The sequence below is a fragment of the Varroa destructor genome, unplaced genomic scaffold (assembly GCF_002443255.2).
Source record: "Varroa destructor unplaced genomic scaffold, Vdes_3.0 BEIS01000007.1, whole genome shotgun sequence".
Lineage (NCBI taxonomy): Eukaryota > Metazoa > Arthropoda > Arachnida > Mesostigmata > Varroidae > Varroa > Varroa destructor.
This window is the reverse complement of record NW_019211460.1, coordinates 5,327,819-5,354,880: the sequence shown is the minus strand read 5'-3', so window position 1 is coordinate 5,354,880 and position 27,062 is coordinate 5,327,819. Positions and strand designations below refer to the sequence as shown.

At 37.5% G+C, this 27,062-nt stretch overlaps 1 protein-coding gene across 4 annotated transcripts; it reads right to left on the bottom strand.

Annotated features, from left to right (window-relative positions):
- Nucleotides 1-11: 11 nt before the first annotated feature.
- On the bottom strand, nucleotides 12-26,924 carry Pdcd4 (Programmed cell death 4). Of its 4 annotated transcripts, XM_086975885.1 has the most exons (11): nucleotides 26,085-26,919; nucleotides 20,978-21,175; nucleotides 18,509-18,726; nucleotides 17,148-17,278; nucleotides 16,601-16,691; nucleotides 15,095-15,281; nucleotides 14,852-14,958; nucleotides 12,255-12,315; nucleotides 10,401-10,546; nucleotides 3,964-4,083; nucleotides 12-3,705 (listed from the first exon to the last, which is right to left on the bottom strand). In XM_086975885.1, the coding sequence occupies exons 1-11, from the start codon at nucleotides 26,134-26,136 to the stop codon at nucleotides 3,628-3,630; spliced, it is 1,389 nt and encodes a 462-aa protein (XP_086832011.1). In that variant the 5' UTR covers nucleotides 26,137-26,919; the 3' UTR covers nucleotides 12-3,627. The 4 variants fall into 4 exon arrangements, with proteins under 4 accessions (XP_086832011.1, XP_022672181.1, XP_086832013.1 ...); XM_022816446.2 differs by lacking the exon at nucleotides 12,255-12,315 and having other exon boundaries at nucleotides 10,401-10,544; nucleotides 26,085-26,914; XM_086975887.1 differs by lacking the exons at nucleotides 12-3,705; nucleotides 3,964-4,083 and adding an exon at nucleotides 5,382-5,507 and having other exon boundaries at nucleotides 26,085-26,923.
- Nucleotides 26,925-27,062: the final 138 nt, after the last annotated feature.

Sequence of the window (27,062 nt, the reverse complement as noted above, 5' to 3'; positions counted from 1 at the left end):
GGAAGTTAAAATTACTCAGGGCACTCTTGCTTTATTGTCGATTGACGAAGATATCCTTTTAGCGGTACAACCAATGGGAAGGCACAACGTAACATAACTGGATCATGCGGAGCATCTAAACGCCACACATCAGCCATCCGCTCTGGATTTGATCGCATTTACTTACTTTTTAGCCTTTGCTTTCGAGATTATGCTTACCCTCATCGTCGTCATCGTATTCAGTGTTATTCTTTGGGTTTTGGTACCTGATCGATTACATAGCACATAATCACTTGCTTGCTCTATAGCTCGTAGGCTATTTTTGCTTTCTTCTTTCTTTCCATGTTTCACAATACGCTGTCCTTGTTGTAATGCACTGGTTCAGTATCAGGACGATCTTGATATTGGGCTGCACATTACTACGTAGTGCTTATATAATTCATTCGTTTATCTACTTTTTTTTTATCTGACAATTTTGTTCTTGCTGATTCTGGAGCAAGCCAAAAATAATAGTTATTACTATTGATTGTAAAAGATCTTCTAATCACAATTTCGGTTCGGGTGTTCTATAACAGGCTTCGTTGAACCATTCATTTTTTCTTCCCGATCTACATAATAGTCTTCATGTGGCTATTTTTAGATATTTTTCCACTCTTGCTTCCATGCTTTTATCGGTTACATCTATTTGTGTATTTTCCAGAGTTTTTATTGCGGCTTGGATACATTGTTCTAAGAATCAGAGTGGCTTATCGGAACGATAGTTTGAGCCTTAATTTAAGAATACAATTTTTCATAACCTCAAATATTTACTCGGTGTGCCTTTTTCTGTTCACCACATTTATGTCTTCTCATAAAATAGGTCAACACGGGATCTACCGATTAGTAATCGTTCCTTCGCTTTTCTATAGTGTATACATCGAGAACAACACAAGCACTCAGTTATTTTTTACTGATCCTTTTAACGTATGACCTAAAAATATACTAATTCATTTTCGATCTAAAAGCTGAATTTCTGCACTGGCCGAGGCATAAACTGCGTAAAAGAACAAAAAGTGGACGTCAGCGTAATTTATATTATTATATATATATTATTAATATAATTATTGAAACAAAGCAGCCAGCGAGATAGAAAACAGTGCAAGAGTGGCCACTTTCATAGAAGGTGTTGTTTTTAAATTGACGAATTTTGGCAAAACACAACTACAAAAAGTTCGAACACTGATCATTCACGTCTCTTAAGTTAAGGCTCTGACAAAATCAATCTCACAGAATTAGTATATCTTTGTTTGAAACGAAGAGCGTTATCCTTTGTTTTGCGATACAACCAGCTTGCGTACAAAAAACTACCATATCGAAAAAGCTGAATAATTCAACGAAGCATAGAGGATATCAAGAACAAGTGGTAACAGCCTGTTAGTCCACAAATACCAGTAGAACGAACCCGCACGCATGCATACCCCAAAACACAAAACATCTCGAGAATGCAAGCTCATGCCAAACTAAATACAACAAAAAATGATAATCTTCCAAGTATTATCTCCGTCAAAAGTCCCGCAGGAGTACACTTTTATGTACATCCTGTAGGATATATATTCTACCGTATATAGAATTAGGCTTATGCAAGCAGATAATGCCAATTTATAGGTACATATGCTTTATATTATCGTTTCATTGATTTACTATGGTTTCATCTTGAAGTGTGAGGTCATAGTGCTATGTCAGGATGTATATTTTCTCCGAACATGACACGGTCCATGAACTAGATGCCAGCAAAAATCAATAACTCATACCTACTACTTGAGACAGCCCCATATTATTTCAACGGTTGACCGACTGATGACAGGATCATTCTAGGTAAATGCTGTGATAAAATAATATTTGAAAGCACATAAACAATTACTTCTTGCGATCGTAAATAAGCCATACAAATCGGCCTCTGTGCTAGATGAGATCGAATAATCGAAACTACAAGTCAATCATCCTCAAAGCAAATAATTTTGCACTAATCCAAGAACGAGTTCTTCCATTGCAAAAATAATTTCTCAATTATGTTTGACTTAAGTTTATGCCTTTTTACTGAGGTTTTCAAATGGGTTTAATATCATCCAGTGTGTTACATGTTTATCACCATGTGTGCATGCGTGCGTCCGTGTGTGTCTGTGTGTGTGTGTGTGTGTGTGTGTGTGTGTGTGCCCGTACTCATAGCAACATGTGCTACGTAATTTCTTGTCATATAATGTGTTTATGTGGGAAGCGTAAGCATTTTACTTATGCAAAAGTAAGAGCAACATCTTATTTGATCCTTTTGGGCCTTTTACAAAGCTCTATATATAGGCTTTCACTGTTCTCCTTCTGATTCTGCACACGTAAATACCAACTCGTGTTCTTAAGATTTTTCGTTCCTGTTACTACAGCCAGAATCCGCTTGAAATGCGTACACATTTGTACTAGTTATAACCAAATAGCGACTATTTAAGCTATCATTTCAAGTACTCGTATTACTATTGTGAGCCTTACTGATTACTCTCTATCGTTTACATTTGCCATGCGTTATCAAGCTCGCATACTAACTAAACGTTAAAGATGAACGCTTATTATAATAAAATAGTAATGAAAAAAGATATCACCAATATAGCAATAATAATTACCTCTTACCATCGTTGGAAAGACCATCTAATCGATACACGCGGGCTTTATACATACGCCAAATTACACAAATTCTCATAGTCAGAAAGGTCACTCAGTAACACATGCATATGCACACTCCGAGACGAGAAAAGTTGTTGTTACAAAAAGTTGCCATCGTGTCTGTTATACAATCGACCTTTCATTCAATGGAAAGTATTATTGGTATTAACAAAACCGATATCATTTGCCCTTTTGATTCGAATCCTAATATCAACAGCAACCTGAGACGGTACTGACCTCGATTCACTCCCTTCGTATTCACAGCATTTTTACAAATGCTATCCTTTTATATAAGAAACTCCATTGTTTATGCTGCTATAGACTAGGGTCTCTGTGACGGTATGGTGTAATTTTTTCCTTTTGCTTCTCGTCAGCATTAATGACATGCTAAGGCGTGTCATTGGGTGGTTTGTGCGAGCCGTTTCCAACAATCAGTAAGTAATTTCACAGTTTTTGCCCTTTTTACTAAAGTTCTGGTTTACCATTTAACCTTTGCTTTCTATATTAGTGGTATATGACAACGAACACATCGAATTGTCGACACACGACCCACTTTGCTGTGTTCTCTCCTGCAAACTATTGAATGCAGGAACCCAAAAAAGGGGCTTAGCAAGAGAGATATGATAAAGTATACCTGCTTATTATGCCCATGCTAGTTTTAACAAACATCTGTGTTTTTCCAGTTTGCACCTTCACTGACACGGAGAGTTGTTATTTTTCGCGATCTCATCATTGTGTTTTGAGCCCAATGTAAGTAATATTCGGTGAACCTTTTTGTCATGCTTTAGGGTGTAAGCTCCAAAATGATACCTAGCGCAGTGTGGTTTCGTTGCCACCCCTGTTGGTAATTGCCCATGTTGCCTAAATGTTGGTTCAAGCACTTCATTCTGCTTGCTACTGTGTTTTGTAACTGAAAATGTCAGTAGGTAGCCATGCCAGTTCTGCTGTGCTCGACAGCATCTAACACTCCTTGAGTCGTCCTCCGTCACCCTCCGATACGAAACGCTTGCGGCCGCGCGTAGGCATTGACGCTATCACCTGTTTTTAAATCGAGAGGTTTGTCAAAAATTAGCCAAAAATGTGTTCCAAGGACAAAAGTATTCTGAGCAATTTATAAGAAAGACGAAAAATTAGTAGTTTTGCAGTACTAATTCCCTACACTAGTTCATCTGCAATGTCACTTTCGCCAGGGGCTTTCGGCTAGGACGCATGTTGCCTTAAAACTTTTTTTTTTCTATCGACAAGTTCAATTAAATTAGCGACTTCGTTGTATTGGTATCGTATTATCTTTCTTACTTTTTCGGGCAAGAAGTTTCCTTCCTTATTGCATTTTTCAATAATCCTATCAAGGACAGTATAGGCAGCTGGAACATCAATGACGATATCCGACATCTCAGAGAGCACACGTTCGAAGCCCTAGAAGCAAAAATTAACAACACGAAACAGGATGCATGCTAAAACTACTTTTAAACACGTTTTAAAATCGTTCTAATAACTGTTTTAGCATATGACTGCTATTCTTTAAACCCCAATATTCAATATCCTTCAATAAATAGGTCTTGTGAAAAACTTGTTAACTTAACCTGTAATACTAAACTGTCAAGTATTGATTCGATATCGGGGATCGTCGAAATCGCTTTAATTCAAATACAGTAGCGAAGTACGCATACTGCGCAAAGAAAAGTCGCTACCGATAATATAGCTGTAGATGTGTGCAATAAGCTAGTCGACCCCCAGGCAAACAAGTCCCGACTTTTAGTAGCACAAAGACTTAACACAAAACCGACGCTGGCAATTGCCCCGAAAGTTCTTTGAGTTATGCTATGGCCTGATCTGTTAGCCTGAAACTTTAAGAAATGCGTAAGCATACCAGGATGTAGTTTTAATGTAAAAACCGCATGAGTCTATTAATTAAAATTAATTTCCTTTACAAGGCTACCACAACAGTGCCTTTGCAACACTTTTTTAATCGGTAAGATCATAAGAGCGCTCTTGTAAAGCATAATGCTTAAATAGTGCATATGGATCTATGATCAGCGTCGTAAGCAGTTTTCTGAACTTCAGCGAACAAGTAACTGAAGCACTATGAAGCTTTTCTTCTTTTCTTACCAATGAAGTCATATTAAAACTTTTGTAGATAAATATTTCATCGAACGAAGATTTGTATTTATTGAATCTCGTAACGTAAATTAGGTACTAGGCAGACGAGGCTAACTTTGACCGGGCCATATTTAAACAACGCCAGCAATAAGAGTAAGGACTAAGAGATGAAATAATCTGCGCTGTTTGAATTTGTCAAAAACATTTCAATAAGATGCTTCAATTACGTTTAAGCAGACACTCAAGATCATTCAATACCAATCCCATTTGTTAACCCAAAACATGTCATACAGTATGTTCGAAATGATATATGCACAAAAAGAAAGGGGTACCTTTTCGGGTACGACCTTTAGGTCACACCTGTATTAATATCCTGTATATAAACACATAGGTAATAAAGCGCACGTTGCTAAAACATACAGGTAGGAAAAGTCTCTGGTTAAAAGGCCTTCGGACAATTGTAGCCTTCATTTAATGTCTTGACACATAAAAGTATTAAACTGCAAATATCCAAAAGAACAATAAAAATTATTATTTAGATAAAATAGATAAATACTAGTCAATTGCCTTTGCGTAATATGAAGCCTGAAGCGTATTATTGCCTGAAGTACACTCGTAGAATAGTATTACAGGAAGTGTCCCTGTGACAGCGCAGTGAAAAACGTGTTTGAGCCCGGGCGTAAAGACCTTGTCTCGTACTGGAAATTTGCACTCTGGTATAATGCTTAACGACTTCAACACTATACGTAACACATAAAAAGGAAAGTATTATAGAAACAGTATTAGGGTGCAATATTTAGAAATGTTACCCAATTTAACTTGCTGATTGTTGCAATATTTACGCATATGCACCTCGTTCTACATAGGTCAAGCTAGACCTTCCAAGTAATAACAAAAATATTTGCCACACTATGTATAGTAGATATTAGGTGATAAAAGAACTGACAGTGTTTTCTACCTGGATGATTCATGTAGTTTGATAAGTATGAGTTGCATCAGTTCGGCGTTGGTGCTGCTTGAAAACTGAGGTTTGACAGCAGCAAATTTACAAAAATTGGTGAAACGTTTTTTTAATATATTAGATCCGCCTCCAAGATAAGAAACTTCTGCAAAAATTGGGTATATTTTTTTACAAAAGCTGTCAGAGCTCAAAAGGCGTTATCGGAAAAATTGCTATTGGAAAATCCTGCCACTTGCGTTTTGGAAGTGAGCTGTTTGTAGTGGTTTACCATATACCAGAAAAGTCGATGAAATTGAATGAAAGGTGAGCAAGAGCGATACGTGCGTAGCCATGACATCAACAACGAATTAAACATCTACAACCGGACAGTTAACCATTGCAAACAAGCTGGCCACACAAGAAAGGCTTGATGTTTGGGTGTTACGGAATTCGTGCAAAAAATTTATTTGATAGTGTTTCCATCTATTCTACAGAAACGCAGCGAGATCAGTTTTGCACGGATGATGCAAAAAAGATCACACACAACAACAATATGCAACTGAACAGAAATAAAATACTTTATAATAGATAGCAAAGCCCAGAATGATGCCAATGAAGGTGACGCCATGTGTTAGGTAGGACTGAAGAGAAATTGTGTATCACTAGCTCGTGCCGTCTGGCGAAACAATGAATTCGAATCCCTACTGTTAAAATCAATTTTACGAGAAAAATCGACCGGAACTAGTGATCAAGGAAATCGTGCTTTTCATTATGTCGACGCCAGACCACATATATAAAAAAAATTAAAAGAACTTGTATGGAAGATTTTAATGTACCTGCGGTAAGATCCGAGTTTTGCCCTACTAGACATTCATCTGTTTCTATCCCTGCAGAATTCCTTAATGAAAGAGAATTCTCCTTAATGGTGTTCGTTTCATTGAAAGCATGCAAAAATCACACATCAAATGTCACAATTTATCGTCCAGAAACTAAAATAATTATGACTTCCCAGAAAGTCATCAATCAGTATAGCGCCTATTTAGTTTAGTGATATTTTGTAATCGAAAAAAATGGTTGCTTTAATTTAATCTTAAAAACAGCCGTAAGTGTTAACTTTATGTACAGGATGTCTCGAAAATGTTTACACTGGTTAACCGGTCATAACTTTATAATCGTTTTTCTCTTACAATATAATCTATTTAAAGTGAATGGACTAAGATTAACTTTGACCAATAAAAATTCATTTTAATATGCTGGTGCAATTGTAAATATGCAGTAGAAAAACAGTATGTAATATCAGTTACAAGCGGATCTACCGGGGCAACTTACAATTAATCGGATAGAAGATGAGTTCGAAACGGATGGAACTACTTTGAGTTTTTATATAAAATTAAGGAGATCAGCAAGTTTCATTAACCAAGAAAGAGTACCAGACAAGCATAGCAAAATACTGAAAAAAATCTGTAAAATGAATGGGTGATGAGCTTGGCGTTAGCAAATTAAATCAATCGCAATCATTGTAAAGGGAAAATTTACATTATAGCAATGGTACATTATATAGATAGAGGTAGTCTGGCCAAAAAACAATTGCGAATGGTATAATAATAATAATAATAATGGAAAAATATAAATGCACACTTTTTGGAGAAGCCTCCTTAGAACGACAAAGCTACATTGAAAATAAACGGTACAATCGACAAAACTGACACACATTGAGCAGGAGCATTAGTAAATGTATCCTATCCGTGTTTGCAGGTAGGGGCATACTTTCAAACTAAAGTTTACGCCAGAAAACTAACGGTATTGTCAAATGTAAAAATAGCATTGAGCAAGGATACGCCGACACAAAGTGAAACGTTTTCTGACGGAGGATTTTGTTGGCAGTGTATTAACCAGAACAGGTATAATGTGCAAGATCTGCAATAGGAGGAAAGATTAAGAAAGAAGTTACGCACTTGATTCTTTTGCAGTTTTTATATTAGTTATATGTAAATAATTTGTACGCTTTTGAAAGCAACAAAAACTCGGAGAAGAGAATGTGCCCTAGTCACGTCACTGTTTATCGCGAATTTTTGAGACGGCACTGTCGTACTAGTTTCTTTTGAAGACACTCCCAAAACTGCACAATCAGTAGCAAGCGGTCTAGGGTATGATAACCCAGTCATCTTTACTTCAGATAGGTAGTACGAATCTTGAAGACATGTGGATCACACGGTACTTCTCTATATTCGCCGCACATCGCATGAAACATTGGCGTTTTATATATATATATGTATTTAAATTAGGCCAGATCAAAATACGTCCTTACTGAGAGATGTAACGTAATAATTGTTCATCACAATATGCGTGAACATGCGAGCCATTAGGCATAATTCGAGTATTCGATTGCGCCTTCGTCCGAATCGTCGTTGAAAAGGCCGATGATTCGAGATCTTTTTACAAGCAGTAATTTTTACTCTTATCGACGACAACAGCGACATGTTGTTGTCACACTCTATTTTGAAGTTGAATTTTCGTGCCTCCTTTACGACTTTACATAAGCTCGTAATAAGTTCACGAAAAACAGGGACTTTATTAAACTAGGGTAATGCAAAAAAAAGCCACTGTGAACTGAATTGGATAATTCTCCTCACAGTGGCTCGGGGTATCAAACTACGCAGCGAGTAATTTAGCATAGAAGGTGAAAGATAAAATGCTTAAATCTTTAAGAAAAAAAAGAAACAAAAGTCGAAAATGGTGCACAATGCAGCGAGGAAACAGGCCATTTCTAGCCGAACTACAAAGACACCAGCTTATGTTTTCTTTTATCAGCACCAGGGGATGGCGCAAAGGTGACAGAGCGCGTAGTCACAAGGACCTTTTGAGGTCGGATTGAAATGGTGATTTTAACTGTCGTACATTAGCCAAAAAGCGCTGCTTAAACTGTGCACAGTAGTATGAATTTTGAATAAACTATCTCTAAGTTGAACAGTTGAGATCCCAAAAAGGAACTGTTTTTTAGAGGAATCGCATTTTATTATCAGGTTGTAATGCTCAACAGGTGTTCCGGCTCCATCTTACAAGTTCTATGTAATTCAACAAGAGCCAAATAATGACGTAGCTATAATTTCCATCCATAGTACAGGAGTTACATTTTGCTTGTGTAGTTACGGAAAAACGACAATGCGGTAAAGTAATTTGGAAGAAAAGCGCCGCCCTGATTACGAGAATGGTGTCCGAATAGAACTAGGTGTTCACGTATGATCAGTCACTATGTTAAAAGGCAAACTGTGTTTTTGAGGTGTTTATCGCTGATGTTGTTAACGCTCCGCCGTGGCTTGAAAATTCAACTTGAATACGATCGAAAACGTATGACATTATGCAAAAAGAACGAATCCGAGCCGAACACGAAGGTTACAAACACTTCACAACTTAAGAATACAACGCCCCAAATTTTAAGAACCGGGCATAAAAGAGAACGCGCTCGAAGTGTGCCAAAGCCGAATTGTAGCAGTAGTTGCAGTTAGGGGTCTACTAAATTATTAAATTAAAAATGCTTTTCTAAAGACACTGTCGTCATGGGCCTTATCATTAGAAAGCAGAGAAAAGCAACTTTTTCACGTTAAATATGCATGCAGATATTTAGTTCAGGTGCTTCGATATGTGAAATTCCTGGGCGGCCTATTTATTGGCTAATGGCCACAAACTGAATTGATTGGGCAGTGGTTGTTTTATTGTTAAAAAATGGTTGTTTTTTGCATCATATTTAGCTGCTTATTTATGCGGTCTGTGGTTGCCCGTATAAATTTGTGATTTCTAGCGAATATGAAAACACTTCCACGGCATCTTAAATTACGGTATAATCACTTCAAAGTAAAGCTCAACCCTAGGCTGTTTATTATCTTTAGTCTTCGCCAGTATATATCACAATATACCTAGAAAACGGCAAAAGAATACAAAAAAACTGCATAGAGATAAAACGAGACTAATAATTAAATAATCTAAACACCTCCAGACGAAAAATCGATGTCTATGTGACCCAAACTTTTAGAAAAATTTGTAACGTACACAAACTTAATACTATAGCCGAATTCAAGGTAAAAATGTGGTTAGCTTGTTTTCAAAATGGCGACTTCAGCTTGAAAACGAGGCAACTGCAGGTCGACCCTCTAGCTATGAGGACGTTGAAATTCTTACTGTAATCTAAGATTACGACAATCGTGCAGAGATTTAGAATTCTCCTAATTCAACAAATCATACGCTGTTAAATTCTGTATACACGGCCGATCAGCCCCTAAAATGAAATAAGGACAACCCTTTTCTCGTAAAGACGCGGACGGGTGATAAATAATGGGTAATCTACAACAATGTCAATCAGTCCATGTTATAGTCAGAGCGCGGTGCCCCTCAAGCGAGAGCTGAAAGTGAGAATAGTCAAAAAAGGTACAGTAGAGATTGAGTTCAACTGAGATGTATTGCCTCACCTAGCCCCGACCTTATCCCTTACAATTCTATAATTCCTTGCAGAACTCCCATAGCAGTTCAACTTTGTATTTTTATGAAATGTACAAAAAACCGTTTCTTAGTTTAAAATATTCACTTGTAGAAAATGTTAATTGAAAATTGCTACCGAAAAGACGGACGAGGATCATGGTTAACAGAGGCCAATATGTAATTGCTGGAAGTTTTATTACATATACGCTCCTTTACCTACCCTTTGCATTTGTTGAGGCGTTACGATGCCACTACGGTCGCATTCCTTGAGCAGCTTCACGAGCGAGCAAATAGCAGCATCGTGCATATCCTCAATTGCAGCTATAACTCCTTCATACACTAACTCATGGTGAAAATGCGGAACCTGTAATAAGACGAGCACAATTATAGGGCAACATCTATTATTATATTATATTATTATTATATTATATTATTAATTATAGTATGACATCCCATTATGCTGAGAAGCTCTGTTTCAAATTTTACCACTAAAAGGTAGCTATTACTTTGTTGCCTTACAGAAGACTTTTCCAAGTATTTTACATAGCACTGTTGAGCAAAACCTGGGAAAATTTTAATATGCGGCTCTTCATGCATTCCAAAACCTTTATGTTAACTTGAAAAAATTCTTAATCTAGGTATAGCAAATAAGTTCTACTTCCATTATAAATCATGCTTTAGGGAAATGTATTGTAAACTAAACGCATAGTATCTAGAGAGATAAAAAATGCGTCAACAGTAGATGTGTTTGACTGTCGTGGTGCGCTACGGGTAGAAACTCAATATAGGGTACAAACCCGATCATTGGTAAAAAAGCAAATCATATGGATTCTTAGTACAAGTTTACTGCAACGTGCATGGATATCCTCATACTCTTGTAATACACTTCTGTCTTCAAGTGAGTTCTAGAGCGGATCCATCTTGGTAAATGTTCAATGTATTAGATTGCCCGAAGTTATCTGGTCAAACAACTTGAATTTAACTCGTTAAACCCTCTACGACAGAATCAATAATATTTTGAAACCTTGTATAGCATAACATTGATAGTTTGGTCTGCTATATGTACTTCGTCTTCTTGTTTACAAATTGAACTTCATGCTCTGGGAGCGTCTCAAAAGTTAGGCACTTGTACTTCACATAACAATGCTTGTTTGGGAAAATAGACCTAGGATACGCTATGGCACATTATCCTCGCAAGAGGAAGCAATCGGAAGAATATGGGAACTACAGCCATAAGCCGCTTATTTCTTCTGAATCTAGGCCGTTATGGAAGCGGGGTGATGACGTCGAGTAACCAAGCTGTTTACGATCTTGTATTATTGCCATACCACACATCTATCATATATTTGAATGTACTCATCGTTTTTTTTCCAGGCGATATCTCGCGATAACAAATGCTCTTAATATCTATTTCAAGTCCGGACATGAATTTTCGTTGGAATCTCTACATTGCCATTGAAATCGCTTTTTTTCTCTGTTTGACTCCATTAACCTCACCTTGTAGCCTATTATCTTTTACTGATGGACAACGCAGATACACGCATATTTCGCCTGTAGCGACATTGTGCTCGATACGATCTTGCAGATACACTGCATATACTTCCATCTGTTGTCAGCTTGTGAGCAATTCACTTTTTATAATTCTTCATCATCGTTGATGTTTTTTGTTATAATTTCACATTCAGAAAGATTTCATATTGACCCGATAAATAATGCATCGTAAGTGTTCTATTTTCCTTAAAAGCGTCATCAAGCCGCTATTTCGGGTCGAATGTTCGGTACTGTTTTTCTTATTTCAGCAAAACTTATCCTCCGCACATGAATCAGGAATATTTGTAAAGGACAATAAATTTCTATATTACTAAATTAGCACGAAGCACCATGCATACTTAAAACTTAAAGCCGCATTGCGAACAACTGAACTTTCGCAAGGTATCGGCGTTAAACTGCAAAAATCAACAGCATGTAATTGAAATTACGCCGTTTTTTCTTACCTGGCAGAAGGTTCGACACTAAAAAGGTAGCACTGATGTAAGTGTTTGATCATATTAAGAAAAAATAACAACACTCAACTTGCATGCGTATCTTCTCAACATTTGCAAACCACTTGTTTTCAATGATGCTGAAGCATTTTCCTAATAACATAAGGGAACGAAGAATATAGTTAGGATCATCATAAATAACAAGGGCCGTTTAAGCGCCTTGTAGGTTTCAGGTCAAACATTTTAGTTAATTGGCAATGGCAGAGGTCTAGTTTCAGATCTATCGGAGACAAAGGATCTTACAAAAAAAAGGTGCGCTCGCAACTAGAGACACCATACCTAGTCGACATGCTTATGGTGTACGTCAATGGTTCGCCCGCTTTCTTTAAAAGGTCAGTATGCAAATCTCGTTTACGGGTACCGGATCTCATTTCTAGACTCTAAAATCTTGACCAGCATTCTCTAACTGAAATACCCATAAGGCAATTTTTTCTCTTCGTGCGTTGGTTTAAAATTATTTCAATTTCATTAGGGTCGCCTATTCTATTAAACGCAGGACCCAGGCTGTGTTCTACCTGTTCATGTTTAACGAGTATGTAGCGTGTGAGTCGTTTAGCATTACGTATGATGCACTAGATATTTGACACTTTCCCTATCTGTGGATACATGCTTGAGTATATGCGTGATGACTGAGAAATTGGGTTAGCTGGTTCCTTTTACACCACCCTCTGCTGTGTGGTACCACTCTCTTAGTCCAGGCAACAACCTACATTGCACTTCTTCACTCTTGATACTTTTTGAGGGCGTTTTTTTTCACCATTCTCTGGAGTGTTCAAGTTGTACACATTAATGCTAAGTACCTGGAGCCTCCGTTATGGGCAGGATTTCATAGTATTAGTTATGTATTTTGTTGATCTGTAAATGTCGTTGGAGGTCTCTAGCTGCTACTACCACCAAAAATAAATGAATCTTCTTATTTGAGCACTGTGCCATTCTCTGTTTGGACTGTTCGATCACTTTTGCGTCAACGATATGAAGATATACATTTTGTCCCTGTTACGTATAAAATCATGTCTCAGCTGACTGAATCAAAGGCATTGTTAACGGATAAAGTTGCCCTGGCCTTCGGCGTTTCGTACCGTTCCCATTGGTTCCAGAATCAGTTTCATGCCCGAGTGTATTGACGGGATCTCCCTAAACTCGAACCCGTTTTCTGTTATTCCACTCATATAATGTTCTGAATTAATTAGGACGCAAATCCAAAAGGCTCATTAGGCTTTAATATAATCACCAATTTGGTTTCTTTTCGCTTTTTTGAGGAGTGATCTTCTTGTAGAAGCTCAGTGGCCATTTGTTAAAAGCTTTTCGGTTTTTTGGTTACAAGGACTCCACAGCCACCGGTGGTAATTTATCTGGCCTGCAGCTTTGTCCTAGGCTTTCTTCTTCCGCCTCCTATCCAGGTCCTTGTAGGTCTATTTAGTACTATCGTAACCCTTCACCGTCCTCCGTCTTTTTTTATCTCAAAGCCAGTTTTTCTGTAGCTGTCTCCCTGATTAGAATTTTAGGCAGCGGTTTGTGTAATTTACCTCGGACTATTTTGTAGATTTTTTACTATTGATCGCCTTTCACTTCTTCGATGTCACTTCTTTGTTCCACCTGCTATCCGCTATAGAAAAAGATCTCACGTCCCGTCATTAATTAGCTGGAGATTTTTTAAACTGAAGCATGAAGAAACGCTTTTCTGGAATAAGCTTATCCGCTCGATGAGTTGAAATGCTTGCGACTAGCGTTCCTCTAGCGATTTCATTCAAAATTTTGCATAGATCGTCCATATGGCTTCGAAAGTTATCATGGCTGAAATTCGTAGATATATAGCAGCTATGGATTCGTATGCCGGCCACTCTGCTCCAGATGACGCTGCTAGCGCTCTTAGTAGATAGCAATATGTCTACTGTTATTACACCTTTGTCATTAGCTAACCAAACCTATATCGACCCTTTAACGAGGATGAAAGGCCTCATCTATTAAGATTGACTTGAAGCACTACAATCACTATTTTCAGCAACGGTAGTTAGATGCCTGATTTTACACAATTTTTCAGCTTCAGATTAACGATATGGCTCTTAATCATGCATGCGTAGCGTCCTCTTTTTACTGTAGAATTGTATGCTTCAAGCATGTTGTAGTCGTTTCACTAGCATAACAAAATGCCTTGAATTTGGGTTTTAAAGAAAGCCGTTTACGATAACAGGGATGTGGATTTTTCACGTTAACTTTTTGTCGAAATCTACCATAACCTTTATTGAACAAATACGAAGGACTGTGAAACCACTGCAGAAATATCAGTTATTTAGTGCGGTTCCTGTATTTCTATTTAGTGTAATACGCAGCCTTTTTGTTAAAGGAATAATTGATTTCACACATGTGTGATATGCACAAAGTGTGTCTGCAAGTTTACACCACGAGAATGCTGAAAGGAATTCAGTAGATTGACAACTGGTGCATTAGTTTCCGCCTTTCCAAAGCTGACGGTAAACTCTGAATGCGCAACAAGTTTATGAACAAACGAATTGCCAATACCCTATGTTCTCTTGAATTATTCGTAAATAAAAAAACAAAGATTTACTAGAAACACTACATTTACTCTTTCAACTATTGGTTTGTTCAATAAATAATTACGTCTATTTACCTCGAGCTCTTTAAGACATCGTTGAGCTTCAGACACATCACCCGACGCAAGATACTCCTGCAGAATTAACTGGATTTGTTTCACCAGAGACTGTACAGGACGCATACCTATAATTAAACAGCTCATACTTAGAATATTTGTTAAGCAAAGTTTAATTAGACGTGTATCATACTAACATAAATGGAGTCATGAAATATTTGAATTTTTGAGCTCGAATTAGTCAAATGTCTTTTAACTACTCACCGCCACCAGTCCCCCAAACGTTATCCAGCCGAACCATTCCGTGAGGCATTTTGAGAAGAGCGGTGGCGTGAGACAAGCTCTCCCGAGCCTTATCTGTTAAAGAATCGGGCTCGTGCGATGACTCCTGTAGAAACTTGGGCGCCAGGCAATCATCAGCTACACAACGAGCCGCGAAATTTCCGATCCACTACAGCATTTTTTAGGTAAAACCCCGCATAGATATAAACATAATTTTGTGAGCCATAGAATACACTCTGTGGATGGGTTATATATATACATATATATATATATATATGTATGGTTTATATAAACGTGATTTTATGATTGCTTGCACAGCGGATGGAAGGCTTTTTATAGGAATAGGTCATTTGCACATCGTTTCTGGTTACAACCTTTTGTTGTGAAATCTGGTATTCGTCTCCATTGTGTTGAACATGAAGTTGCTTTTTGACACGTTCAACGATCTATTTATAAATGACGTTGAATATATCAAACCAGCTGAATTCTTAACTTTTTGTTCCTCGCATTGACATCTAAAGGCAGCGCGGTCTACGTATGCAATCTCAAGTCGTTCGGTTTCCAAATTTGGATATGATATGGATACTGCGTATATCATGAGCCGTGAATTAGTGAGGCTGAAGTTCCTCTAATCATAAAAGAATGTCTCTCAGTCTATTCCGTCCAGGTTATATTTTATTGCTGCATAATTTCCTTTCGCATATCTGAGGGTAGTTTTGAGGGTAGAAATGTTCGACACGATGTACGACACGGGGTATGCAATGTTCTTGTGTGTTGTGCAGTCGCAATACGACATACAGCATATTTGTTTTTATGCATACGTTCACCATTATAGCAAAATCTTTGAGCATTGTGCGTAATTTTAATTATATATTATACATTGGGTGAAAAGTAGAGCTACAGTTAATGAGAAACGGAAGTGAATTACGCCGGTAGTATCTCCATACCAATAATGACTATGATTTTCATTGAATGTGTTTATCATTCTCTACAATGGCGAAGTATCTCGTCAATGTCGATTTATCCAAGTAAATGTTCTAATGAGGTGAGATGGAGCGAAAAAATTTGTTACAGGACGAAAATGTACTATAGGCGAACTATATAATAGGCACCTTTCGCTAGCAAACCCCAGCATTTAAAAACAGCCAATGAAAATTTGTACGACAATAAATTATGTGACGATATCATTAGAAAATAGAAAATACATTTTAAAAGTTACTTTTTGCATGTTGTTTTTGTACATGTATATCTACTGACCTACCTATTCTTATTTCTGTTACAACTGTAACTCTACTTTTATGTTTACATGTTTTCAAAACAGAGCTTGATACGCCGTTCCGATCGTTCTAGTTTTAACGAAAGGTCCTAGTGTTCTCAAAATCGTGTGCATTCAACAACGTAAAAAACTGTGGAACGGTAGTTTAATTAGGGTGGAAGCGTATTAAAAAATCTTTAGCGTTTAAGAATGTCGCACTATGCTATACTTACCGTTGCAGCTTCCGGCGTATCAAGCGAGATGTCAGCAATCGAGTCAAGAAGAAGCTTTAATCCATTTTCATAGTCTTTTTCCTCAAGCACCCTGTATACAATATTACGGATTATAGTAAAAAACATATAAATATAAACGTACATTGATCCTCGTACTTGAAGCATATTCAAATCTATTATATCAGGAATGTACCGAACCTAGGAATTCATTTAATAAGGCGGTATGGAAGAAGAAAGACGTAGAGCGTATTTTTTTTTTAATATTTTAAACAAGATTAAACAAAAAATTTACACTTAATTGTACATTAAGTAGAAAGTCCTATCCTAAAGATCCTATCCTATTCTAAACGCTATTTACAGCTAACTATTACACTGCGAGCCCTACAGACTTGTTTTTAAGCAATGTAGTAATCCCTCGTACTTTTATTATTGATAAAAGCGGTGTACCAACAACATACACCTTAACAAGAATTAGAAAGTGAAGGAGTCAACATCACACAACGTAATCTCGAAACAAAAGGTCATAAAATTCAACAACTGTAATTACCTGTCATAGCAATCGCTAAGAAGTACGGATGACATCTCTCGGTGTGAAGGTTTCCGCTCAAGAGAAAGCTGAATTATCAGTGCTACGAGGTCAGCGCGTACTTCACTAAGATTAAGCTCTTCCAATGACATCTGAAGAATGAGAGAAGAGTGTCGTAAGTTGACAAAGATGTGATCGACGAAGATGCACGCATATGTAAAACATTCATAAAAATTAGCCATCTAAGTGTAAAAGCAATTTCAATAATAAGACACCTTTCCATCTAACACCATTCGATAAAAATACAGTGACTCGATGGGGTAATTGAGCTACCGAAAATGAAAGCGCCGCTTCGACGTTCCTCATGTTTGATTTAATTGAGTATTACTTTGGCACTTTAGAGATTATACATAATGCATATAAAGCAACCCAGCCTTCGGAGTAAAGAGATGTAGAAGGCAAGAGCGCCATAAAGTTGCTGACTGAAATATCACCAGAGCACTTTATGGAGGCCCGGTGCGAAGGACCGCGCTTAGTGGTAATCGTAATACAACCTTCACAGTTTTACATTACAGATATCTTGCAACAGTTATTGTTAGTTAACCATGCGTTTGATGCGTCCGTATGTACAATTTGTATAGCTTTTTACTAACTATGCAACGAATACTTTCAGCAAACGAATATCCAATGTTGGCTTCAATCTGCTTTTATTCCCCATCAAAGCTTGTGTAATTACGGGCCTTTCCATGCCTTAAAAAGAGCAATTGTAGGTAAGCATATACCACTATCGATTCGCTTCGAGAAGCCATAGATAAACTACATGTGGAAACGGGAATGGTAGGTACATAGCAATCTAGAAGCCGCCAGAGCGCTGAGGCATGTGTTAGAAAATGAGGCCTCTAACACATTTCAAAAACAACATTCTAATCTAACAATTTGAAAAGCTATTCAATCATCATATTTACCGGATTTTCTAGTAACAATCTACTAGGTATATCCATTAGTACCGGAGTAATACGCTCTTCAAAATCAGTGTAGGCTTAAAACGCAAGCGAGTTTTTGTATGATTTTCGATAATGTATTAGTAATCGATATTGCTAGAAAATGTGTATAAGTATAGCTCACAAATCTGACATAACCCTTATATAATACGTAAATAGGATACTTATTCTTTATGTCAAGTTTTCAAATTTAATTAAAGCGTTGATAAGTGTAAACCTGCGTCACAAGCATGATTAGCCCTAAAGCCTCGTAATTGTGGTCTTCTGGCGTTCTCCGAATAACCTTTTAGGCATCGATTGAAAGAGTATTAGTTAACTCATGAGTTTGCGAAATGCTGTTCGGATGAATATATATAACAACTTAATAAATGCATAACTTACAATAACTTCATTGGTATCGCCGTGTTCGAAGTACTCTACAATCAATGGGCCAGCCACCTTCTCCAAATCTTCGGGTCGAACAGCGGGTGCTATTGCTTCGAATTCGACATTATCTTCGCGCTCTCCATCTGAATCGTAATTTGGGTCACGCTGGTCGACGACGTCAGGTTGCATTTCTGACCCAGGAGTGCCCCACGTACCCTTGCCTCCGGCACCCCCTGAAGCCCAACAAATACAAAGACGCCATATTTTATTGAGGCACAACATTTTCGTGAAACAATTTACCTACCATGTTTCTAATCGCTGATATGTGTCGATGGTGATGCTACGAAGATGATTGCCAGTATATAAAAAGTAAACAACAAATTAGCGAAAACAGGACAAAAAAAATTTGAAATAAAGGCGAAAACTTGTTACTTAAGTTTGTATTCTTTTATTATTAACATATACATTTTATGAAGCGTGCTCTTAAGGTTCAAATGTTTCGCAGATATTTTAAATATCATATCAAAATTCGCGAACTAAGTAAGATATATCAATACCGACTTTTTGTAGAACATGGGCTTTTTCAATAAATTTGTGCCATCGCTAACAGCCTCTTCAAAACACTTCACGAAAATTTCATACAAGTGGCTGACATGTTTTTCTTACACTGGCTTGACGGGAATTATAGATTTTTTCAAGCACTGGCTCTTTATTTAACTAATGAGACCATTTTTTTTTTCGTCCAACACAAAAGGTGGTTACAACGAAAAGATACATACCACACTTCCAAAACCACACAATATCTCATATAGTATTTTTTTACTGGGACGCATTAGGATCACCAACGTAAACACAGTTGAATCGTACGCGAAGGGTATAATTGCTCTTTCTCAAACGCGTAGGAATAATTTCCCGTTGATTATCTATATACTGGACAATACTATGCGATTATTACAAAACACCTAAATTTAGCCACCAAGCAAAACTGAAATCCCACCAATGCCATGTACCACCAGATAAGTCACCCGTTTGAATGGTTAAAACTAACGAAATAAAAATTTAATGGTTGACCGTATCCTCTGCCCCTATTCCATAGAGACTTCTGTATACCAAATAAGGGATTAGCATTAGAAAAATTTTATACTCTAATGCGCTATAAGGGGGCCCTTAACAGATAGAAAATGTATGTAGAATTACTATAAGTAAAGAATCAACGTATATCATAGTCGTTTTTTAATTATTACTGTCCAGCTCATGCGTTTAAGCTCGGTATGGACATATTCACCTAAATAGAAAGAGTTTCAACTACGAACGAACTTTTCATTTAGGACCAATATTGAAGACTTTAGAAAAATCTGTACATTGAGGCTATGCGTTTTTGTAGAATTCCGTTGTTTTTTACCTAATATTTTGCAAGTGATACTGGATAAAAATGCTTGTAGGCTTAATACTTTAACCATTTGTATGGTCCTGCATAAATTTCATATTTTCGTGTGCTCGTGCACTGCAGCAGGTTTAATTTGAATTATTATGCAGCATATTTAAGGCAATCCGACTTCAAATAACAATTTCTACAATATTATTTATTTAAAACTTACCAAAGTTTAAGAGTTCAAAATTTAATTGATTTACTTAGGATTTAGTCAAGATAAGGGTTTAAGAAGTACTCAACAGGTATATATATTCAGTTTTTGTTGAGAACTGAATCATACTTCTCCCAAATTCATAAGCGCTAACAACTATTTAGGTACTGGGCACTGAAAATCAGTTTTCTGATTTCTGAAAAATCTGTGGCATAAAAAGGTGCAGTCCTTACCTTAAATGAAGTCCCCTTGTTGTTTGTGTCCGCTTTATCCACTTTATTTAATGTCAAATGAAGTAAAAGTTATGACTCCCAATTTACAAAAAAAACATTGGCGTCATAAAGGGTTAAGACAGAATTATTAGTGGACTTGACGCGTAAGTAAACTTTATATCTTAGGCAACCTATTTGATTGATTTTTTTACTTAAGTTCCATAATTACATCATATATAGAAATAAACTTGATCCTTTGCACAGAGAGTATTTACTTCGGGCTTTTTACCTAAAACTTTTCAATAGTAGCCTTTTGAATTATTTACATCCTAAGGACAAAAGGTAAACTACTAAACTAACATTATATTTTACTCTTTCCACAACTATAATAGCCATTCCGTGCGAATCTTCGTAAAAGCTACCTATTGTCATTCAAAATCAGTAAAAAATTAAGTAACATCTAATAAACTACCTATGGTAAAGGACTTCAGGTTTTTTAACAAAAAAAATTTTAAATAGTTTTAAGGCTTTCTTTCAGGCAGGTAAACAGCGCTTACAACTACCGTTCTGTAGAATCAGCATTGAGAGTTTTTATTTACTTGTACTTGTTTCTCTTTTGTTGAAAAATATGCGCACGCCTAGACTAGATTTTTATATAATGGATAAAATATTATCAAATGTTTATTTACCTTTTTTAGGAGCGCCTCTACCTCTACCGGCACGGCTTCTCCGAGAGTTTTTTAACTGAGGGCACGCTTTGGCTAGCAAGATTGCTTCAACCGTTGAAGCATCACCAGTGGATAGCGTTCTTGAATTTCTCTTTGCGCGTTTCCGAGGTACGCCCGCTCCTGTAGCATTGTTTGGTAATGCGGACGGTGGCATAACACCTACATCAAATATTTATAATGCATGTAACGACAGCACATAAAATATTTGTAATACCACCCAAGATTCAACATGGATACAAGTGCAAATTGACATAATAATCGTTTAATCATTTCACAACGCTGCCAATAGCTCCAGGTTTCACGTCAAAAAAGTGCTAATTTTTGCAGTTATACTGTTTCTCACCAGCCAATCTGCCAAATGACAACCAAATCGGGCATTAGAACAAACGTCCTGTATTCTTTTTCGATGAACATTTGTTTATTACCGTGTATACAGATTATATACTAAAACCCAACCTTTTGACATGTAACTGAGGGTTGCGATCACTTCGATAGACAGTGACGGCATTATTATAAATGTGCAGTTCTGAAGTCCTGCATCAATAATATCCATATTATGCCCTTTTTCTATAATAATGCTGTATCTGAAGAGTTGTATTTATGAGAGGGTGACTTACTTCTATAAACTGAAGTTCGCACGGCTGGCCATTGCCTGGCCAACCTGTGTACGTTTACATATGACTCCTGTATCAATTTTCGCCGTGTAATGGCGGCCTGGGTGGCGGCCCGCACAACAATAATGCGGATCGCTGTTATCATATCGCTAAACGGTTGCTTTTAATTGGTAATATGAACAACTCCTTCTACGAAGAAGTTAAAAAAAGTGCTATTCAGTCAGCAGAACGAATTGTACAATTTCAACTTTGCTTTCCTCACAAAACCGTAGCTTGCCTCGGCCCCTACAACTTGGAGTCTCTTAATCGCGGCCACTACCTATCTTGCAGTTGCAGTATTGATGATGATCATTATAGCAGAACAGACACACGTCAGATACTTTAAATGATGTGTGTTAGTTGGTACAACATTAACTAGTTGTACACTGATTAGCGAAGAAAACCACCGAACTGTTGACCACATTAAGATATGCATGACAGTTCTCATGGCTATCATCATCACGCCGTTCAACAAATATATGGAGGCGATAAAGGCGCTATGTCTCTAAACGCCCTTTGTTTAGTAAGTTTGAAGCGCTGCTGTCGTTTTTCCCCGATTTTTTAGCGTCAAAACGTATCTTTAGGTATAGCAACACGGGGCTATTTAGACTTGTCTTATCCTGAGCTTTCGATTAATAGCAAGACAGACTACTTTCCATTTTTACTATTTTTTTAATGAAAAAAAAATGCCACGCACTTACTTAAAGGACATTTACCGACTGATACATCATATATTTTTTTTATTATCTTTATTATCTTAGCCAGTATTTTTTTTACGTGTCTGTAACCGGTGTTGAAGTGTCATTCATAAAAGGAGCACTTTCTCTTTTACCCTAAACACAAATAATATAGTACTTAGAGTTTTCAATTTGATCAAAAACAGTGTTCTGTTCTCTCTGTACTCTCCAACTCTCATAATGTAGGATATCGATTCTATTTACAAATACGCATAGTCGTGCTGTATCAGCTATTATACGTTATTTGGTCTGTGACCAGCCGTGACTCCTTTCATAGATATATCAAATCAAGCCTGGTGTGAATTAATTTATGCTGAGCAATATCAAGTGCGACACTATTAGTTTGCCATCAACACGTTCCCCTTTCACTTAAGATCTATAGTTCTTGCATATTTCCTCCCTTCAACTTAATGAATTAAATAACCTTCATAGGTCCTACAAGTCAGTCAGTCAATACTCATTAAACTTTATAAGGATGGAGAATAGCTGGTACACTCGGTTAGCTGAAACCGTGCAACTTTATATTTATTAATATCCGCCGCGATAATAGTAAAAAATTTGCTATGGACACCTCGTTACCTGCGATGATCTCATTGCCACCTTTCGGTTACCGCTACCTAGTTTAGATCATATAGTTACGCGTTGGTTTAGTTATTACTTTGCTCCAGTTAAACTGTTATAGGCGAATCTGGTGGATTTTGAAACAAACAAAGTTTAAACACTATCTAAGCTAGAATTTGGTTTTGATGTGTTACATGTCTTATTTATTCACGCCAATCCCGGTACCTTTTGGATAGCCATATACCTACCATTCGCGTTCTCTATGTGACTTCGTTATTGATGAGTTCTCCAAGTAAATCAGTAGACATGCTCTGCTAGCCTACAGCTTACCCTCCTTAGGTTATAAAAAAGCCCGTAATCACAGAGATTTAGGCTGGGAAAATGGCCGGTCGAAGCCAACGTTGGATAATAATAATAATTTAATCCAGGAAGTAATTAAGGCATAGCGATGAAGTCTGGCTCTGTTATCAAGTAACCAGACGGCGTGTTTTCAGTTGTCGTAGCAACGGCCCATAAGTCTCTGTTTCACGTTTGCTGAGTATTCCACACTAATCGGTGCTCCTAATGTTCTTTCCAACTATTATTACCTTATATACACATTTGCTTGACACTGCCACCAAACTATTTTTCTTGTAAACGACGCCATCTTTTGCCTGGTTCCTTTCTTACTAGCGGTTAAAATTGGACCATGCCTTATTTATCGCAACCATATGCTCCAGACGGGTTGATTAAGTTCAAATTGCACGTGGTACCACACGCATTTCCAACTGGCCTGGAGTCAACTCACGGGAACCCTTTCTTTTTTTAAATACTTTCTGCACTTTCAGTATTTGGATTATAATTCGATAGCAGGTTATATATAAAATATCAGTTTCGGCTAACAAAGCTTTTAGACACATGAAAAGTCTTTTTGATTGAGACAATGCGTTTCTATCCTTCGGATTCCGACATCTGGTCTCCTAGCTAGCTTTCAACACTCCAGTCTCCGTTTCTGAAGCATTTGTATCGTTCACGTACAGTGCGTTCGCTCAGAGCCTCTTCTCCTAACGTCCTTACCATTTTTGACGAAATTTCACAACGATGCGGCCTTGGAGAAACAAAAAATTAACCACTGAGAGATTATTTCTTGAAACTAAACGACATTCTTCCTTCTAAATTTATTTTTAGAGTAAACCCACTAACGAGAAAACTAAGTACTTACCAGCCAAATTTTGTCTGCTATCAGCACGTAGTTAAAAAAAGTATCCAATTTCAAAGTTTGCCGTGTTCACTTGTAACAACCTAATATTTATATTACTATTCATAAGTGAACAAAAATTCTACAAAGGTTTGTGGCGTAAACTATACAGCACTACTGTAACGGCACTTGACTCCCATGTATAAAAATAAACGTAAACTACACCAACCCCAGTGCGCATAGCTTACAGTCATTACACAGCGAATGATAACTGAGAAAGGAAAACAACCAATTGAATTCCCCGGAATTCAAAACAACACATTAATAACACGAGCATCTGGCTGGTGAGGTCTTAGAGTAAGGCCTCACCAGTTACATGGGACGACTGCGATACAGTACGACAACACCGTAATTGACCATTACGACCTTGCTCTTGAATTACGTCGATCTATCATATTCATCTTTGTAGTACAACTTTAAAAATACGCAGAAGGAGCGTTATTTCAATAGTCGATAGCATATCAAGTCAGACTATGCGCTGCGGTAAATTTAAAGCTGCGGTAAATTTAAATGTACACTTACAATGTATTCATGATTATTAAGACTCGTATTTCAATTCTAACAAATGATAAATCTATTCATTTCTGCGGTGTCATACGAGCTAATCGATTCGTCGTTAATAATAATTATAATACAGCTCTACATTTTTATTCGTTGTATTTAACAAACATGGGGCAAATAGAGAAGGCTATTGTGGGCCGTAAACTCGATCACATGTGTTGTATGAATGGGCATCCTAGAGATGTAAGCTATATATTACGAAAACGCTTGCCCTATCACAGAGATTCGAGGGCGCGTGTTTCGTTTCGTATAGAACCAGAATAGAGATGTCTCACTCATATTGAATATTGTTAGGCGTCGCATTGTTTATCGTTAGCCATTCGATCACAGCAAACAACAGCGTCCGTATATCGCCTTTTGCTGTTCCTATTGCTGCGTCATGTGTCTTCATGGCTATTGTTTATCAACATGTTTAGCCTTGAACTTCCCCTATTCCCATGCAAGTTGCTAACCATACAAATAACATTAGCAATGAATGTAAAACAATATAATGCCAAATCGCCCAGACCCCAATATGGATCAACAGAATCCAGCCTGTTCTACCACAGTAACTACTAATTCGAATTCGGTCGAAAATTTCCCGCTTCAATAAAGTTTATATGATTCTTTCCATAAGCGGAGCTGCATAAGATAATCTAAATCGATGTAGGCATGATAACCAATAAACACAGAGATCAGAAACTCAAATTGGCTAGTCCGCTGTTGGCCAGACTCCACAAGATAGGACCTTCTAATACTCGCACTAGCGATATCTATTGATACCTTTGAGAAATCAGGTTAACATGAACCATGACAAGAAGAACAAATAACAAACATTTTTATGGAAGTAAGCAGTTTCATGCAGTGGTATTCAACATCGCATTCATTGGTGCTCTCATAGTGTGCAATGCTGCGTAAGAAAAAGTGAAAAATTATTTAGCAACTAGGATACTAAATGGGGGACTTTTCCAGGCCCCTAACTTTTTATTTAGCGTTAACCGACTCGTACTTTTAACATTAATGCAATATGTACACCGATTCTCATGCACTTCCTCGTGTTTTTGACTAAGTACTTTGCATCATTTTTCTAATGGGATAATTTTCTTGCCAAAATCTTGTAAGGTAAACTCAGTGTTAAATAAAGCTATTGTTTGTCTCAAACTATCAAAGTATCGCGTGCGTAAATAATGAAGCAACAGCCATATATTCTGAAAAGAGTACGCCCCATAATGCTGCTATACCTATAAAATTCAGTTAACCTATATCGTTGACATAGGCAAAAGAAGCGTCAAACGTCGTTGTTTGCTTACTGTTGTAACTGCATGCTGTTACTTTCTCACCATTATTAGTGCCTCCGTTGGCCTTGACGTCCGCGCTGGTGCTGGAGCTCATTTTGTGCCGGCAGCCGAAATAGGGGCAGTAGAATAAACAAACAAAACGGACAGATGTTATCACACTTCACCTTAAGCAACCGTACCGGGGTTGCACTGCTACCCGGTTTAAGTTCTTCACGCTATTTAAGCTTCAGCAAACGAACAGCAGCAACGGCAGTTGTGCACGGCGTTCGTAACCGCACCAGTTCTGATGCAAACTTTTTGCAACACGTTGACAAGAGTATAGGAAAAGAAGAACAGTGGCAGGGCCACGCAAAATACTCCGGGTCGTTGTGTATAATGAGAATAGTAAAACTATAAGCCACCGGTAAAAAGAAAACTGGTGTCCCAAAGCCCACTAATATGGAACGGCAACGATTTCCGATTTGTTTCGCGATTATATCTCCTTAAGTTATATGGTCCTTTAGTCTATTAGGGTGGTGAACGACGACAGCTGTAGATAGTTCGTCGTAACAAACTCGTGCGGCAGCACAAGTGACAGACTTGCTAGGGTTGGACTGGCTGTAGGTATGGGTAAGCAAGCAATGGTAAAGGTGTCTCCACGCGCGAAATTAAACCGAAACCTGCAGCCAACAAAAACGATGTCTTCCGCTAAAATCACTGTAAATGATCACCGCTGACAACCGGCCAAATGCTTGTTAAATCGGTGATGCAAATCACCAGCGAAAACAAGTGTCAATTGCTTTGCACGCTTACTGGAGAAACGCGCTACGGAAGTGCGACGTTACGCGTTGCTTCGTCTCTTTCAACAACAATCGCCGGGGTTAGGCAGTTAGACACAACATCACGTAGTGGGACGCGCTGCAAGAAAACTCGAAACTTAGCAGACAGTCCTCATACGGCTTTTCAGTTAAATAAGCAACTAAAGTGTAATACGAATCAACTACAAATAGATTATTCATCCTAGAATACAACAGAGATTTA

Bases quoted from the DNA above. Each gene is read 5' to 3' on its own strand.
- Pdcd4 (XM_086975885.1), bottom strand. From the start codon at position 26,136: ATGAGCTCCAGCACCAGCGCGGACGTCAAGGCCAACGGAGGCACTAAT. The intron at 18,727-20,977 runs GTAAATAAACAT...GTTGGGCTTCAG, and splicing joins TAGAGGCGCTCCTAAAAAAG to GGGGTGCCGGAGGCAAGGGT. The intron at 15,282-16,600 runs GTAAGTATAGCA...AAAATGCTGTAG, and splicing joins ATACGCCGGAAGCTGCAACG to TGGATCGGAAATTTCGCGGC.